General features: G+C 37.0%; 1 protein-coding gene across 2 annotated transcripts in view; it reads left to right on the top strand.

Moving 5' to 3' along the window:
• Window positions 1–16,540, top strand: part of LOC146137318 (NACHT, LRR and PYD domains-containing protein 12-like) — a 35,226-nt gene extending 18,686 nt beyond the window's left edge. For both annotated transcript variants that reach the window (XM_083393477.1, XM_083393476.1), the window contains exons 5-13: window positions 2,020–2,172; window positions 3,356–3,511; window positions 6,487–6,639; window positions 7,823–7,978; window positions 9,600–9,761; window positions 12,248–12,409; window positions 13,473–13,610; window positions 14,394–14,504; window positions 14,915–16,540. In XM_083393477.1, coding sequence (XP_083249603.1) covers window positions 2,020–2,172; window positions 3,356–3,511; window positions 6,487–6,639; window positions 7,823–7,978; window positions 9,600–9,761; window positions 12,248–12,409; window positions 13,473–13,610; window positions 14,394–14,504; window positions 14,915–15,064 — 1,341 coding nt within the window. In that variant the 3' untranslated portion in view covers window positions 15,065–16,540. The remainder of the gene's footprint in view (window positions 1–2,019; window positions 2,173–3,355; window positions 3,512–6,486; window positions 6,640–7,822; window positions 7,979–9,599; window positions 9,762–12,247; window positions 12,410–13,472; window positions 13,611–14,393; window positions 14,505–14,914) is intronic.
• Window positions 16,541–17,761: the final 1,221 nt, after the last annotated feature.

Genomic DNA, 17,761 nt, shown 5'->3' with positions numbered 1-17,761 from the left:
CAAGCAAATACGTAAAACCCATACTGCGTCAAACGAAAGAAAATCCTCTTTTAAAAGTAAATTTGCTTAAAGTTCAAACCGCTACAATAAACGCGAAATAAACTTTTCCACATGAAACTTTATTTTTACCAAGGCAATTTACTTCACGCAGGTTATTGCCTTATAAATGTGTGAAAAGGTTTAACCCGTTTCGTCATAAGGTTTTGCAAGTCGCACGCCCGCTCTTTCAAGTTAACATGCAACGAATGTTGTGTGATGTTTTTGAAATGGTATAAAAATTGCTCACCCGTGACCGATTCGCGACGGCGTTCGCTCGAGATGCGAGACTTTCTCTCATAGAAAGAAACCAATTTTTTTCTGTCTGGGAGCGCACGAGTTTCTTTCTATTTTACCGACTTGCGAGGCGACTCGGTTAAGAGGAGCAATAGGAGCCATACGTTTCTCTGTCTGTTTCCCTAAAACGCGAAAATGCTGACCAACAAACTTTTCCATTTTACATATTAGATTTGAAAAAAGGACGGTAAAGCGTTTGCGCCAAGCGAGAAGAAACGCTATTGTGCAAATATTTGATGTTCCCCGGGGGTAGCGAAAGGACGTGAGGTTCATCGAGTGTGCTGCCGCCGATAAACATAGTCTAATCATAACCAACAATAAAATTAAAAAAAAAGATATGCGGAAAATAATTTAAATAGAACCGTTAAAATGTCGATATAGTTTATTTTTATATTTAAACCACACAAGAACTATAGTGTGCAGCACCATGAAATACAATCAGACATACTAAGATAGCGTAACGTTCATTGTTGATAGTACTAGTAGTTTATGTACTTCGCATTTTGGCCGAAAAAAATGCGCAAAAAGTGCGCAAAATTTTTACTTTTATGTAGTTAAAATAGACAACAAATTCTGGCAACGGCCTTTTGCCAAGTTGTAAAAGAGGTGGAGGGCCGGATGAACTATATTGGCGGGTTGCCGACCCCTGCTCTTAAAAGGTACTTTAAACTTCTATTACCATATGATGACAGTAGAGTGTCCCCGAGTTTTTTGACATTAGTGGACAACTTGTTTTTTCACAACGGTTTGATTTCCTGTTGTTCACCAAGAATTGATGGCACACATATTGCGGTATAGTCGGCAAAAAATATTCATGGTCTGATGTTACGACGTTTAAAAGGCGTTGTTATGCCGAAAAACAGACCGCCATTGCTCGCCTCTGAGATTAAACCGGTGAAATTAGAACAAATTACCAACGCGGTTTGTACAACTTTATTGCGTAATAACATGCGCGACTTTAATTGAGTCTATTTGGCTAAAAACGCAAAACGCATTTTTTTATTTTTATTTTATACACTAATATTTTTCTGTTTTATTTTCTGATATAACCCTCTTAATTGGCGACACAAATTACGTTTTTCAGTTTTTTATTGGACATTAGTGTTTGGGATGTTATACTCCGCTATCCCCAAACTCTTCGTAGTCACTGTCTTCCCTACAGCATTAAACGCTTCCACCCCCAGCAAGTATTTAAGTTTTTTAATTCCGTATCCAGATTTTATTATTTCGTTAATGATACTAACTGGAAACGTTTTAGAGCGAATTTCGTGTTTAATGAGGAGATAATTAATTTACCAACACAAGTTTTAAATAAAACAAAGTTCAAGTAAGCGAATTTTAGGATCAATAACTACAGTTTGAGTTTAACTGTTCGGATCTCATGCCTTAACAATGTGCGTACTCTATACAGCCGAGTAACCCGGAATTTTAGTGAAATTGTTTCTAAGTGCATGTATATATAACATTTTAGCTCTACAAATGACTAAATTAAATACAGTTTACAATAAAACGTCATATTGACACCGCATTTTTGCTTCAGCGACTTTGCTTACACTTTTTAAACCACGTCATTGACTAAAGGTAGCCAACAATGGCGGACGAGGCAAACTGATCGGCGCATAAATTTGAGAACCTTATCTATCTAGAACAGCGCACCCACCAACATATCTTGTTGTTATTTTGTAGATGGAGTTTGTACATGTGACGACAACTGGTTCACGTGACTTCACTGCCTTGTCCACCTGCGTCCATAAGATAAACCACCTGCGGTTGGTCAATACAAGCGATCTGTCCGGTTTCGAGGTTCTGACTGAAGCAATCGCACGCAGAGAAACACCTGTAAGTAAACTTACGTGAAACGAATGACATGGTTATGTCATAATGGTCATTATTGTGATTGGGTGGGCGCGATTCTCCAACCACACTATCGACAATCAACCGGATAGGGGAAGTCCCTGGATGCAACGGGGACGCGTGAAACTGATAAGGGGCATCCCCGTGGGTCAAACATTGCACAGGGGAAAGTCCCACTAATCATGGGTAGCTGGGTCAAGTGCCTGTTAATGCACATTAGTGTTTGAGATGTTCTACTCCGCAATCCCCGACCCCTTCATAGTCACTGTCTCCCCTAATGTGTTAAACGCTTCCAACCACTTTTGGAATTTTTCGCAACTATAGAGAAGTTTTTTAATTCACTATCCAGATTTTAATATTTCGTTGATGATACTAACTGGAAACGTTTTAACGTGAACGTTCAAATACAAAAGCAAAGATTGCACAAAACAAGCGAAAAGCGAGCGAATGTCAGGTTTAATAAACCACAGTTTGAGTAAACCGTTTGCAAATCACGCTTTAACAAATCTATATGTATAACTGACTAGGAATATTTTTTTATGTTGTTTTAAGCGCATAAATATGGCATCATTTTTCAAACGAATAAATTAATATCAGTTTGAATAAAACGTTACAAGACGAGTGATTCGTCTGATTTTAAAGTTCTTACTGAAGCAATCGCACGCAGAGAAACACCTATAAGTTAACTTAAACGTAAAACAGCTGACACTTACATGGTTTTGTCATTTAAATGCGTTCAGCGCCCCCCAAATCATGAAAAGACACAAAATGCCACAATGGGGCGATACTGCCCACGTTGGGAACTTCTGCGTTACATAATACTCGATATTCAAACACGTTTTAAAAATCTAGAAAATCAATTTTTGTAGAATTAATCAACTGAATTATATTTTTTTCGGTAAATTTACTCTGAATATTACTTATTCGGTAAATTTACTAACTCCGATTATTATTATTACCGATGAATCGCGTGTCGTGTACGTTTGATGTGTTTATTTCTTAAGAGCAATTGGTCGCGCAAATATTTTTAGAATAGAATCTAAATTTAACTTTTACGAAATTTTCCGGTTTACAATCCATTTTACCTCTGTCTGTATTTAGCAGTTTAAATAGGTTTTATCAGAAAGTTTGAAACTTTCGATAACAAACCAAACTATATTTTGTGTAGATGGAAGAATTCATCGTGGACAATTTGGGGTCACGTGAGTTGAGTTGCCTGGCAACAAGTGCAAGCAACATCAACAAGTTGAAGTTGTTGTTCTGCGACACTGCTGGGTCAAATCTGCAACCTCTAACTGACGCCATCTCACGCAGAAACCATCCCGTATGTTTATGTTAGTTGTTATAAGTAAATAAGTTAGCATTAACCGCACATGCAAGGGCGTCGACATAAATTAGGGGGATGGGGGCAAAAAATAGTTTTACAGACCGTTAATATTTAACATACCGAGACATGTAGGTTTATCCTAAATACTTCAGTGAGAATATAATACACGCTTCCATACAACTCGCCAATTACATACTTTCATAAAATGTTGCTTGACTGGACGTTTGTGTTTCACTTAAAAAACGTCTTTAAAGCATAAATTCGGCACTTGTTTGCAAAAAATTAGCCTCTCTGGTTTTGTTTCGTTAATAATTCAAACTGTTCTAACAGCCTTGTGCATATTGATAGATGTTTAAAACGGTCTGCAAACAAACACTCAAAAATGTCAGCCAAAGAGGGTTTGAGACCCGGGGCAAGCAGAAAATTAATTGGAAGCAATCTGTAAACCACAAACGTTCCAAAAACTAATTGTTTGGTTGGATACACACTATTTTGCGCGTTCAGTATTCACAATTAGGCTTATTTGCACCAATATCTGGATATTTTGTGCAAATGTTTGTAACACGACAAATAAGAAAAATTCAGTTTCGACAGCGGCTTTTGCTTTCACACAGACAAATGCTATATTCATTAAACACATTCGGTAATGGCATGTTTTTCAAGCAAATATGTTGACTTATTTCAGTACGTCAGTATTTTAGTTTTGACAAAAATTCCCTGTGATTAGCCTACCACTGCATGTTTTGTGTCTAATAGACATATTTGTATTCTGAAATACACATATTATCGAACGATAACGGCCCTATTCAAATACAGTTTGGCTGAGTTGCAGATAAACGATAAATGTTATCCTCCTATCCAAAAATATTTGTTCATATTTTAATATAATAACATCTCAGCAACAGGGAGACTAAAACTACTTTTGCGCGAATCTATAATGTTTTTTGTGTTGTGTGTCGTCACACCTTTTGAAAAATGATTTACGCAATGGTTAATTTTTGCGCTGCAGGCGACATTGTTACGTGGTTTCTACGGAGCCTTGTTACTGCTGTGGAGTCAATGCCCTCTCAACATAATTGTTAAAATCAACTTGACAAAGTCAATTTTTCGCGCTTCGCGCCACCAACAGTAGATGCTTTAGTTTTTTTTAAATTGTCTCACTAATATGTACTCAAAAAGACCAAATAGTTTTTCGTAGGGGAAGCAAGAGGGAATGACCAAAAACGCCTTTATATTTTCCTTTATATTGATTCGCGACGGCGTTCGCTCGAGATGCGAGACTTTCTCTCATAGAAAGAAACCAATTTTTTTCTGTCTGGGAGCGCACGAGTTTCTTTCTATTTTACCGACTTGCGAGGCGACTCGGTTAAGAGGAGCAATAGGAGCCATACGTTTCTCTGTCTGTTTCCCTAAAACGCGAAAATGCTGACCAACAAACTTTTCCATTTTACATATTAGATTTGAAAAAAGGACGGTAAAGCGTTTGCGCCAAGCGAGAAGAAACGCTATTGTGCAAATATTTGATGTTCCCCGGGGGTAGCGAAAGGACGTGAGGTTCATCGAGTGTGCTGCCGCCGATAAACATAGTCTAATCATAACCAACAATAAAATTGAAAAAAAAGATATGCGGAAAATAATTTAAATAGAACCGTTAAAATGTCGATATAGTTTATTTTTATATTTAAACCACACAAGAACTATAGTGTGCAGCACCATGAAATACAATCAGACATACTAAGATAGCGTAACGTTCATTGTTGATAGTACTAGTAGTTTATGTACTTCGCATTTTGGCCGAAAAAAATGCGCAAAAAGTGCGCAAAATTTTTACTTTTATGTAGTTAAAATAGACAACAAATTCTGGCAACGGCCTTTTGCCAAGTTGTAAAAGAGGTGGAGGGCCGGATGAACTATATTGGCGGGTTGCCGACCCCTGCTCTTAAAAGGTACTTTAAACTTCTATCACCGCATGATGACAGTAGAGTGTCCCCGAGTTTTTTGACATTAGTGGACAACTTGTTTTTTCACAACGGTTTGATTTCCTGTTGTTCACCAAGAATTGATGGCACACATATTGCTGTATAGTCGGCAAAAAATATTCATGGTCTGATGTTACGACGTTTAAAAGGCGTTGTTATGCCGAAAAACAGACCGCCATTGCTCGCCTCTGAGATTAAACCGGTGAAATTAGAACAAATTACCAACGCGGTTTGTACAACTTTATTGCGTAATAACATGCGCGACTTTAATTGAGTCTATTTGGCTAAAAACGCAAAACGCATTTTTTTATTTTTATTTTATACACTAATATTTTTCTGTTTTATTTTCTGATATAACCCTCTTAATTGGCGACACAAATTACGTTTTTCAGTTTTTTATTGGACATTAGTGTTTGGGGTGTTATACTCCGCTATCCCCAAACTCTTCGTAGTCACTGTCTTCCCTACAGCATTAAACGCTTCCACCCCCCGCAAGTATTTAAGTTTTTTAATTCCGTATCCAGATTTTATTATTTCGTTGATGATACTAACTGGAAACGTTTTAACGCGAGTTTCGTGTTTAATGAGGGGATAATTAATTTACAAACACAAGTTTTAAATAAAACAAAGTTCAAGTAAGCGAATTTTAGGATCAATAACTACAGTTTGAGTTTAAAACTGTTCGCATCTCATGCCTTAACAATGTGCGTACTCTATACAGCCGAGTAACCCGGAATTTTAGTGAAATTGTTTCTAAGTGCATGTATATATAACATTTTAGCTCTACAAATGACTAAATTAAATACAGTTTACAATAAAACGTCATATTGACCCGCATTTTTGCTTCAGCGACTTTGCTTACACATTTTAAACCACGTCATTGACTAAAGGTAGCCAACAATGGCGGGCGAGGCAAACTTATCGGCGCAAGTTTGAGAACCTCATCTATCTGGGAAAGCGCACCCACCAACATATCTTTTTGTTATTTTGTAGATGGAGCTTGTACATGTGACAACAACTGGTTCACGTGACTTCACTGCCTTGTCCACCTGCGTCCATAAGATAAACCGACTGCAGTTGTACAATACGAGCGTTCTGTCCGGTTTCGAGGTTCTTACTGAAGCAATCGCACGCAGAGAAACACCTGTAAGTAAACTTACGTGCAACGAATGACATGGTTATGTCATAATGGTCATTATTGCAATGAGGCGGGCGCGATTATCCAACCACACTATCGACAATCAACCGGATAGGGGAAGTCCCTGGATGCAACGGGGACGCGTGAAACTGATAAGGGGCATCCCCGTGGGTCAAACATTGCACAGGGGAAAGTCCCACTAATCATGGGTAGCTGGGTCAAGTGCCTGTTAATGCACATTAGTGTTTGAGATGTTCTACTCCGCAATCCCCGACCCCTTCATAGTCACTGTCTCCCCTAAAGTGTTAAACGCTTCCAACCACTTTTGGAATTTTTCGCAACTATAGAGAAGTTTTTTAATTCACTATCCAGATTTTAATATTTCGTTGATGATACTAACTGGAAACGTTTTAACGTGAACGTTCAAATACAAAAGCAAAGATTGCACAAAACAAGCGAAAAGCGAGCGAATGTCAGGTTTAATAAACCACAGTTTGAGTAAACCGTTTGCAAATCACGCTTTAACAAATCTATATGTATAACTGACTAGGAATATTTTTTTATGTTGTTTTAAGCGCATAAATATGGCATCATTTTTCAAACGAATAAATTAATATCAGTTTGAATAAAACGTTACAAGACGAGTGATTCGTCTGATTTTAAAGTTCTTACTGAAGCAATCGCACGCAGAGAAACACCTATAAGTTAACTTAAACGTAGAACAGCTGACACTTACATGGTTTTGTCATTTAAATGCGTTCAGCGCCCCCCAAATCATGAAAAGACACAAAATGCCACAATGGGGCGATACTGCCCACGTTGGGAACTTCCGCGTTACATAATACTCGATATTCAAACACGTTTTAAAAATCTAGAAAATCAATTTTTGTAGAATTAATCAACTGAATTATATTTTTTTCGGTAAATTTACTCTGAATATTACTTATTCGGTAAATTTACTAACTCCGATTATTATTATTACCGATGAATCGCGTGTCGTGTACGTTTGATGTGTTTATTTCTTAAGAGCAATTGGTCGCGCAAATATTTTTAGAATAGAATCTAAGTTTAACTTTTACGAAATTTTCCGGTTTACAATCCATTTTACCTCTGTCTGTATTTAGCAGTTTAAATAGGTTTTATCAGAAAGTTTGAAACTTTCGATAACAAACCAAACTATATTTTGTGTAGATGGAAGAATTCATCGTGGACAATTTGGGGTCACGTGAGTTGAGTTGCCTGGCAACAAGTGCAAGCAACATCAACAAGTTGAAGTTGTTGTTCTGCGACACTGCTGGGTCAAATCTGCAACCTCTAACTGACGCCATCTCACGCAGAAACCATCCCGTATGTTTATGTTAGTTGTTATAAGTAAATAAGTTAGCATTAACCGCACATGCAAGGGCGTCGACATAAATTAGGGGGATGGGGGCAAAAAATAGTTTTACAGACCGTTAATATTTAACATACCGAGACATGTAGGTTTATCCTAAATACTTCAGTGAGAATATAATACACGCTTCCATACAACTCGCCAATTACATACTTTCATAAAATGTTGCTTGACTGGACGTTTGTGTTTCACTTAAAAAACGTCTTTAAAGCATAAAGTCGGCACTTGTTTGCAAAAAATTAGCCTCTCTGGTTTTGTTTCGTTAATAATTCAAACTGTTCTAACAGCCTTGTGCATATTGATAGATGTTTAAAACGGTCTGCAAACAAACACTCAAAAATGTCAGCCAAAGAGGGTTTGAGACCCGGGGCAAGCAGAAAATTAATTGGAAGCAATCTGTAAACCACAAACGTTCCAAAAACTAATTGTTTGGTTGGATACACACTATTTTGCGCGTTCAGTATTCACAATTAGGCTTATTTGCACCAATATCTGGATATTTTGTGCAAATGTTTGTAACACGACAAATAAGAAAAATTCAGTTTCGACAGCGGCTTTTGCTTTCACACAGACAAATGCTATATTCATTAAACACATTCGGTAATGGCATGTTTTTCAAGCAAATATGTTGACTTATTTCAGTACGTCAGTATTTTAGTTTTGACAAAAATTCCCTGTGATTAGCTACCACTGCATGTTTTGTGTCTAATAGACATATTTGTATTCTGAAATACACATATTATCGAACGATAACGGCCCTATTCAAATACAGTTTGGCTGAGTTGCAGATAAACGATAAATGTTATCCTCCTATCCAAAAATATTTGTTCATATTTTAATATAATAACATCTCAGCAACAGGGAGACTAAAACTACTTTTGCGCGAATCTATAATGTTTTTTGTGTTGTGTGTCGTCACACCTTTTGAAAAATGATTTACGCAATGGTTAATTTTTGCGCTGCAGGCGACATTGTTACGTGGTTTCTACGGAGCCTTGTTACTGCTGTGGAGTCAATGCCCTCTCAACATAATTGTTAAAATCAACTTGACAAAGTCAATTTTTCGCGCTTCGCGCCACCAACAGTAGATGCTTTAGTTTTTTTTAAATTGTCTCACTAATATGTAACTCAAAAAGACCAAATAGTTTTTCGTAGGGGAAGCAAGAGGGAATGACCAAAAACGCCTTTATATTGTTTAAGTTGCCCAAACTTTTATTTTGGAGTGTGCGATGAGACGCACGACGCCTTTGGGCTAAAACAATTTGATCAAAGTGGGCTAAACCTAGAAACATAATTAGATTCGCGCGGAACGCTAAAAAAAATTCCATTTACTTGAGCAAAATATACAGTTTGTGGAAGGAGTTGGGCATAGCAACGTATTCTACCCGACAAAAAAATAATTTTGCGTCAAAGACACCACAGTTTCTTGTTTATACCATACTATGCTCGATGTTGAGGGGGCAAATGCTCCCTATTGCAGGCACTTATGGTCCAGGATTAACAGACAGCACCTTGGATGTTATTGACGCTCATAGCGAGGAGATTCGTAACAATCAAAACTTCTTGTCATTGTAGATGGAATTGTTGGGACTGTATGGAAGCAAGCTGGATTCACGTGGTTTGAGTTGCCTGGCAACAAGCGTACACAACATCACCCAGCTGCAATTGGAGGATTGCGAAATCGCTGGTTCCGATCTGCAACCTCTAACTGACGCCATATCACGAATGGATCGACCTGTAAGTGTGTGTTTATGGAATGAAGGTTGTGTTTAATATTGATATAACATTGAGGTGGACAAACAACACAACAGCATTTCTTGTCAGATTTGCTAATTCAACCACTGTCTGGTGTACAAAAATTTTTTCCGTAAATGGAATTTGATGATTTTTTTGGAAGTAATTACTGGCAGGGCGAATGCGGGATTTTTGTTTGAGGGCGCATAAAAAATTGCAGGTATGATGTCACAAGTTACGTCTAAACGTGACGTCACAAGTAACGGACATAGCGTTACGTCAAAACGTGACTATTTTTTGTATTATAAAGACGGAAAAGCACTCGCGTGCAGCGCGAAAAAATGTCTTTGAATAGTTTAACTTTCCAAAACTTTAATTTTCGAGTGTGCGATAAGACGCACAGCGCCCATAGATAACCGGTTTTCAAGTGGGCTTAGACATACTAGAAACATAACTTAAATTCGCGGGTATTGCGAAATATTTTTGTATTCACTTAGTTACAAAAGGGATAATACAGCTACGTTCCCTCTCCAATGAATCCACCCCTGGTGAATGGCCTTTAAATGGCCCTGGCCTGGGTACATTTATTCTGATAGCACTTCTTCTCAATTGGCAATTATAAACTGAACACCCTTTTTATTTGTGCTTACCTATATGAGAATATTTTACCAACCAACACTTGAATTACGATTATTACTTTGTAACAACATTTTTCTGTTGAAGTAATTGCAACCCGAAAAGCGCCTACGTTCCCTCATATTTCTATATCTCCGCAATTTTGGAGCAACATTTAGTGGTTGTTTGGTGCATGGCTGATCTTGCATAGCTCAGTTGCTTGAGTGACGTTCCCGGTATGGTCGAGGTCATTAGTTTGAATCTCACCACAGGCAATTTTTACTTGCCTTGCTTGCACGAATATCCCTGCAAGACCAACCGAATATGTTTAGACATTCTCAATAAATACCATTAAGCGGTTGTTGTTTTTATTAACCGGTACTAGGTCGTGGAGATATTAATTTTCGTGCATTCAGTGCAGCATGATACTTAGACTACAATTAATTTTTTAGACTACAATTCAAATTGTTTGCCCAAAATTGATGCAATAGCATTTTAAAGTTAGGCCGCAATATTTTTGTTATTGATTTGCAATTTCTATTTAATGCCACTTCAATTCGTATAGCTTTAATCTATCATCAATGAATGGATAAGAAGTACGAATAAAGTTAAGCAGGAGGGTTTACGTTAAAATACAAACGCTGTGTTCTTTCTGCATTTTAATTCTGTGATTTTGCAAAACCTAGGTAAAAATAATTAACCTGTTGTGCATTTTTTTAAAACTCGTACACGGAAGTAATGACCTGGGGCCTGGCTTATTTTAGTGATTTAACGAAAAATAACAATTCATTTAATAATTTTAAGTTGCTAGAGTTCACTAAAACGTCCCATAAAATTATTTTGTCCACCATTGCCCCAATAGGTAATATATATTCCAGAGTTGTCACCTGGCCTATTGATCGGAGGAAAGCGAGTCTTTGCGATTTTACGTATGTGTTGCTTGACCTATTATGCAACCTTAGTATGCGGCCTGCGAAATTGTTTGTTTTTTGCTTGTGGTGGCCCTTGCACCATTTTAATTTGTACAGGCCTGGTTTAAACTCATCTTCCTTGTACCGATACATTGTGCTCATGAAGCTTCGAGTTTTTTTAGATTTGGCATTTTAAACGAATTGCTCTGTAAAAACAACACAAAAGCTAAATAGTTAATTATGCGAAAGTTAAGCAGGATATTTAACACTATAGGTTGTTTAAAGCGAAATATTAATATTCCTCTAATATTTTAAAATAAGTTTACTGCTTCAGCCTTAATTTCCCTTAAGTTAAGCTCTCTGAAATTTATTTTTTCTTCTACAGTTATTATTTTAAAAAAATACTCCTGATAATGTGCATTATAGGCGATGGTCAATCCTTGCACACCCAAATATACCGTATTTTACGGAACATAAGGCGCACTTGAAATCTTTTTTTTTTCTCATAAATTGATCGTGCGCCTTATAAGCCGGTGCGCCTAATGTATGGATCAAGTACGGTATAGTGCTTTATTGCCTAGACTCAAAACCAGTACTGATACTGATATTATATAAATAAACCACCGTCTTACACAATAAACTGGTAAAAGCAACTGCAACCGTGATATTCACTAGCCTCATTTTTTCTATTGCTCATTGTACTATTGTGACTAGCTTACATTTATTACGTAACAAGTAAAAAAAGGGTGCGTTCTATAGGCCGGTGCACCTTATGTATGAACAAAAAACTAATCACAGCAATTTATTGACAGTGCGCCTTATAATCGGGTGCGCCTTATGGTCCGTAAAATACAGTAGCCTAATTAAATTAATGCGGTTCAAGTCACCAGTTCTATATTCGTAGATGTTGTGTGAGTTTATAGAGTAGGCAAATCTACCGATTAACCTTTTTTATTGTCACAGTTGGAGAAACTGAATCTAAGTAACAACAAGATGGATTTACGTGGTTTGAGTTGCCTGGCAACAACTGTACACAACATCAACCAGCTGGAATTGAAGTTTTGCGAAATCACTGGTTCTGATCTGCACCCTCTAACTGGCGCCGTTTCACGAATGGATCGACCTGTAAGTGTGTGTTGTTGAAATAAAGGGTGTGTTGAATATTAGAATGACATTGAGGTGGATAAACCAGGCAACAGCATTGCGTGTAACATTTGGTAACTCAGCCACTGTCTGTTGGACAAAAGATTTTTGGTGAACGGCTTTTTTATGTCACCATTATTGAAGCAATTGAATTAAATGGTGACCTCACAAGTAACGGACATAGCGTTTAAATTTTAATTTTCTATGTTGCGATAAGACGCGTATAATTTGGTACATAATTTGGTAGGGATTTGCAATAAAGGCAACATTTTTAACTTAAAAGGCATTTAACTTTAATAATGCAGTTGGTCGGTTTTTACAGTATTTTTTGCCCTTTACTCAATTGATCATTCAGATCACATTAAGCGCATCTAATTTATTAGCACAACTATGAGTAATCTTATTTGTTAAGCCTTGTATGCAAACAAATGTGCAGGCTTCTATTGTTTATGGCTCTGTGAACTGAAAGACAGGTCACATCATTGTGCTTAAAATGTTTGGTGGTTAAAATTGGAAGTCAATTTAGTCAATTTTCGCCGATGGATAAACCGGTTTTCAAGTGGGCTAAGACATACAAGAAACATACTTTAGATTCGCGGGTATTGCGAAATATTTTTGCTTTCACGTAGATACAATAGGAAAAAATAAGGTTAAGGTGAGCCATGGCCAAGTGTTTTATAAAGCTTATGTAGATTTAATTGAGCGGGTGTAGAAAACGCGTAGCCGGAAGTAATGACCCGGGGTCTGGTTTATTTTAGACGCATGTTCACTTTACACAAATTGTGGATTTAATGAATAATGACAATATTTACAACCACTATAGGCATTCCATAAATTTTCAGCTGCTATAGTTAACCAATGTCCCATAAAATTATTTTTTTCCACAATGGTCCCAATACATTTTATACATCCCAGAGTTTTTACCGGACTCATTACGAATAGCAGTTTTTTTGGTGTAAGTTGCGAATATGCATTGTTTAATTTGGTAAAACCTGTATGCAGCCTAACACGTGCTTGTATCTTACATTATGTTGTGCTTATGTAGATGAGGAAGTTGAACCTGAGCTTCAACAAGTTGGGATTGCAAGGAATCGCTTTCCTCCTAACTTGTGCCCACAATGTACAAGAGCTGCAGTTGAATTTGTGCGGCATCGATAAAGCTGATGTGGATTTTCTGCGCAAGGTAGGCACTCAAAATTTGGGAATATGTTGCCGGGGCAACGTTGCGACACTAGTGACGTCAGTGTTTAAGATGTGTGACGTCAGTATGCCTCCTGTTGCATCGAATGTACAAATTTAGTGGAAGAAACAGGTCGATATTTACCAAATACCCATCTCCAGCTTGATGGTAGTTAGTGGCGTTCAGGCGAATAATTTGTGAAGTAAGGCGCTTGGAGGTCTGACCTTTTTGCGATCGAATGCATTCGCTTGTTTCTCGCTGAGATCAAGTTTGCTTGGATCTGTCCAGGCCCGACTGAACTAAGAAGCAGAACTTAAAACAGGAAAGCTAAACACAAAGCTTCGGGTTCAGAACGAAACAACCTGGCTTGACTCGGGCGAGTAACGAGTAGAGGGAGTTGCGCAATAACGAATCCGCGAGTAATCGGTTAATTATATATGACTTTACTTGTATAATGACATTTAATGTATTTTTAAATAGTGTCAATTGCGTGTCAGATAAGCGCATGTTTTAATTTCAAATGTGAATTTATTTTTTTAGTCTGAGTGATGCCTAATGTTGTTACACTGATACGCGTATATCCGCTATAGCAAGTTTTGGCTTTTGTAGATAACGAACCAAACAATACGAGTCCTCAATGTACCGAGGTGATCACAAAATCTCGCGCATTCCCATGTCCTGCATTTTTGTCGCCGTGAGTAACTCTTAAGTAGTTTAACCAAGCACTTAAACAGAACATAGAATCGTTACATAATCGATTCACGTCTTAAAAATCTGTCTCCACAGTTATACCAAGAAAAGCAAGCCACCGATAAAGCGAAATCAAAACTGGAACCAGAAGCAAGTCAAAGCCAAGAAACCTACAGTGAACAAGATTTGGACGATGGGACAGATCATGTAAGAACATTTTAACATTAAGTACCAATACATGATTCTAACTGGACATACAAATGTTGTGTGAACACAATAAACCCCAGTTATAGTGGCAAACAATAGCAAAAAATAAATATACTTAGTGTAACTATCTTTACGTTTTAGTGATCATGTAAATTTGAACTCTTGTGTAAGCCAGTTTGCCGACAAACAATATTCTCTTTTAATAGCATTTTTATACACAAGGTGTGAATCAATTTCTTTAATTTACCAAAATTTGAGTTTTAAACTATTTGGCGGTAAATATTGTATTTGTTTATAACTGGCGTGTGTTGTGACAAAATCGTTTCATAAAGACAAAGTAATGACTCCATTCCAATTCTTACAATAAAATATAAATGGATAACTGACTGAAAATTTATAAACTTCAACAGGGATCAACACAGAGGTCAACACAGAGGTCAAAACAAGGATCAACACAGGGGTCATCGCAGATGGCAACACAGGAGTCAGCGCAAAGGACAAAAAAGAGGTCAGCAGAGGACTCAAAAGAAGAATGGGAAGAAAAGAAAGCTCGTCACTGATTTGCAAAAATTATTCGAACTCTAACTTCGCTTCACATTAACTGTAACTGAGTTCTTTTTAATCCAACAAAATTATTTGGATTGCAGCTAAGGAATCACCGTTTCAATGCGTCCCTATTTTCTTACACCGGTTTTAATTCAATGACTATTGGAATTTTTGTGAAACAGCGCGTTGAACTTATTTATCGTTCTAAGTCAAACTTGGAACTTTTCTTTTAAAAATAGTATATCTGTTGTTCTAAAGCCTCCCTCTTCTTTAGATATAGCTTCTGAATTTTACCACTGTTGCTTGTTGTGTATCAAAACTAACTTTTTTATTAAAATTGTTTGCGCCATGGCCGCAAATTCTGTTACCACGCACATAGATATAAAATAATATTTAGTTGTGCTCACCTCTCTAGCTCCCCTATATCTGTAGTCAACCTTCATTTAAAGGGCAACTTCGTCTCATTTACATCTAACTGAAACCTACTCAGTCATAACGCCTAATTGACTGTTTAAATGAAAAAACCTAATGCTTAAGCTCAATAGAAACTTACTTTCGGGCGTAAAACGATCGCAATAAACACTGGTATAATAATTGCATAATATTTTCAACATCAGAATAAAGCATTCCGAATGATAATCTGACAATCGCCACGTTATAAGGCTACATTGCAACACAAATATACACCACTAGTTATTTCACTAATGGGCACCAGAGCACAGAGATGAAAGATCTGATGTTACCGACCAGCTGTAGTGCAGTGGTTCTTATGTTTTCCACCAGGTCTATCAACCCTGTGAAACCCTACTGCTTGAAGATTGTTCATTATTGACTCGCCTAGTTGTCTCAGTAAAGAATTGTGCCTTCGAAATTTTAATTAACGGTCCTTGAAAAGATTTTACTATTTTTAAGTCCTCCAGTTACGTTAAAAGCCACCATCAGTTAAGGTTAAGAGCCACCACTCGATAGTGCAATGCTTCTCAAACTTTTAAAAAGTTTGCGAAACATTTCAAATCAAAACCAAACATCGCGGCAAACTTTTTACGAAACAACATTGTTATTATTTGACAACCTCTTTTCATGCACGACAAGACAATAGGTAATTAATTAAGACAATAGGTAAAAACACATAAATTTTCGTCTGCTGCACATTCAATTTGTAAAATTGTTTTGCTTTAAACACGATGCATCGATGACCTGACCAATCAGTCCGTTATTTCCACTAACTTTTTAATTAATAATGATCTGTTTAGCTTGTCTTAAATAAGTTCTCGCGCGTGCACACATAAAACTGTTTTCATTTAATTCATTGCTGCATTTTTAAGTCTTGATTTTTCGATGAAAGGTAATATTTGCTTTTCACAAAGTGATGTTTTATATTTGCATTTTCAGTTATGCCCTCATTGCGTCTTATTAATGATTTTGCTTTTGAACCGATCTCTGCGTTCTTGCTTTTTCAATTATGAAATACAAACATCAAATGTGTTATATTTTTTCCGAGCAAATAAATCGTGGTGGATTGTTTGAATAGTTACAGGCTTTACATGAAAACCCAACCTGAAATGCTGGTTGCTTAGAAAATCTTCTCGTTTTGAAATTACGAAATGATGTGGTAGACCTAAGTTAAGCTACTGTCGTCAGCCATTTATAATAATCCACATTAAACTTGGGCCTCTATACTTTGCACGTGGTTTTATAGAGAACTAACGTTCTGACTTACGCATATTAAATGCAAAATTTTATGCAAAGCATGTTCCACAATTAAAAAGCGAATCTCTGCAATGTTTTCGTGTCACAAATAACTGCGAACACACAAAAATCACCAGTTTGCCTTGCCACGAGACAAACTTACCCTACTGTATGCACGTTGAACAACTGCCCAAAAGTTGCCAGGCCTCAGAACGACAACATTTGTATATAAAACTTAAAAGTACAACATTAGAGCCATAGAACGACAACACTTGCGCATAAAAACCTATATTACAACGACATTTTTTTATACAGAAGTACAACATTAGAACCATAGAACGACAACACTTGCGCATAAAAACCTTTATTACTACAACATTAGAACCATAGAACGACAACACTTGCGCATAAAAACCTTTATTACTACAACATTTGAACCATAGAACGACAACACTTGCGCATAAAAACCTTTATTACTACAACATTAGAACCATAGAACGACAACACTTGCGCATAAAAACCTTTATTACTACAACATTTGAACCATAGAACGACAACACTTGCACATAAAAACCTTTATTACTACAACATTTGAACCATAGAACGACAACCCTTGGGTATTTTAGACAGTGGTGTGTTTTCTAGGCATTCAAGAAATATGAACGCATTCACTTAAAATATATATAATAAAAAAAAGCTTTAATACCTTATCAAAGTAGACTTGCAGCTTTTATCCGCAGCAAGTTTATCACAGAGGTAAACTTCAACACAACTAGCTCAACTGATGATCAAATGCTTTTCTTGTTTGATTGCTTACGGCTCATTCTGCACCAAACTGATTGCGTTTCCTTCGGCGCCTTTAATTCGTTTTGCTCAACATAAATCGGCCAGTTTGAATGGCCGCTTCAAAAGTAGCCGGCTCCCTTTTCATCAAGTCTTGTCGCTTCATATAAGCCACAAGCGGCCGAAATAATGGAGCCGGCCGAATTAGAAACGGCCATATAAAGTGTCTGATTGCTTTG

The sequence above is a fragment of the Ascidiella aspersa genome, chromosome 7 (genome assembly GCF_963924565.1).
Source record: "Ascidiella aspersa chromosome 7, kaAscAspe10.2, whole genome shotgun sequence".
NCBI lineage: Eukaryota > Metazoa > Chordata > Ascidiacea > Phlebobranchia > Ascidiidae > Ascidiella > Ascidiella aspersa.
This window is presented reverse-complemented; position numbering and strand designations above follow the sequence as displayed.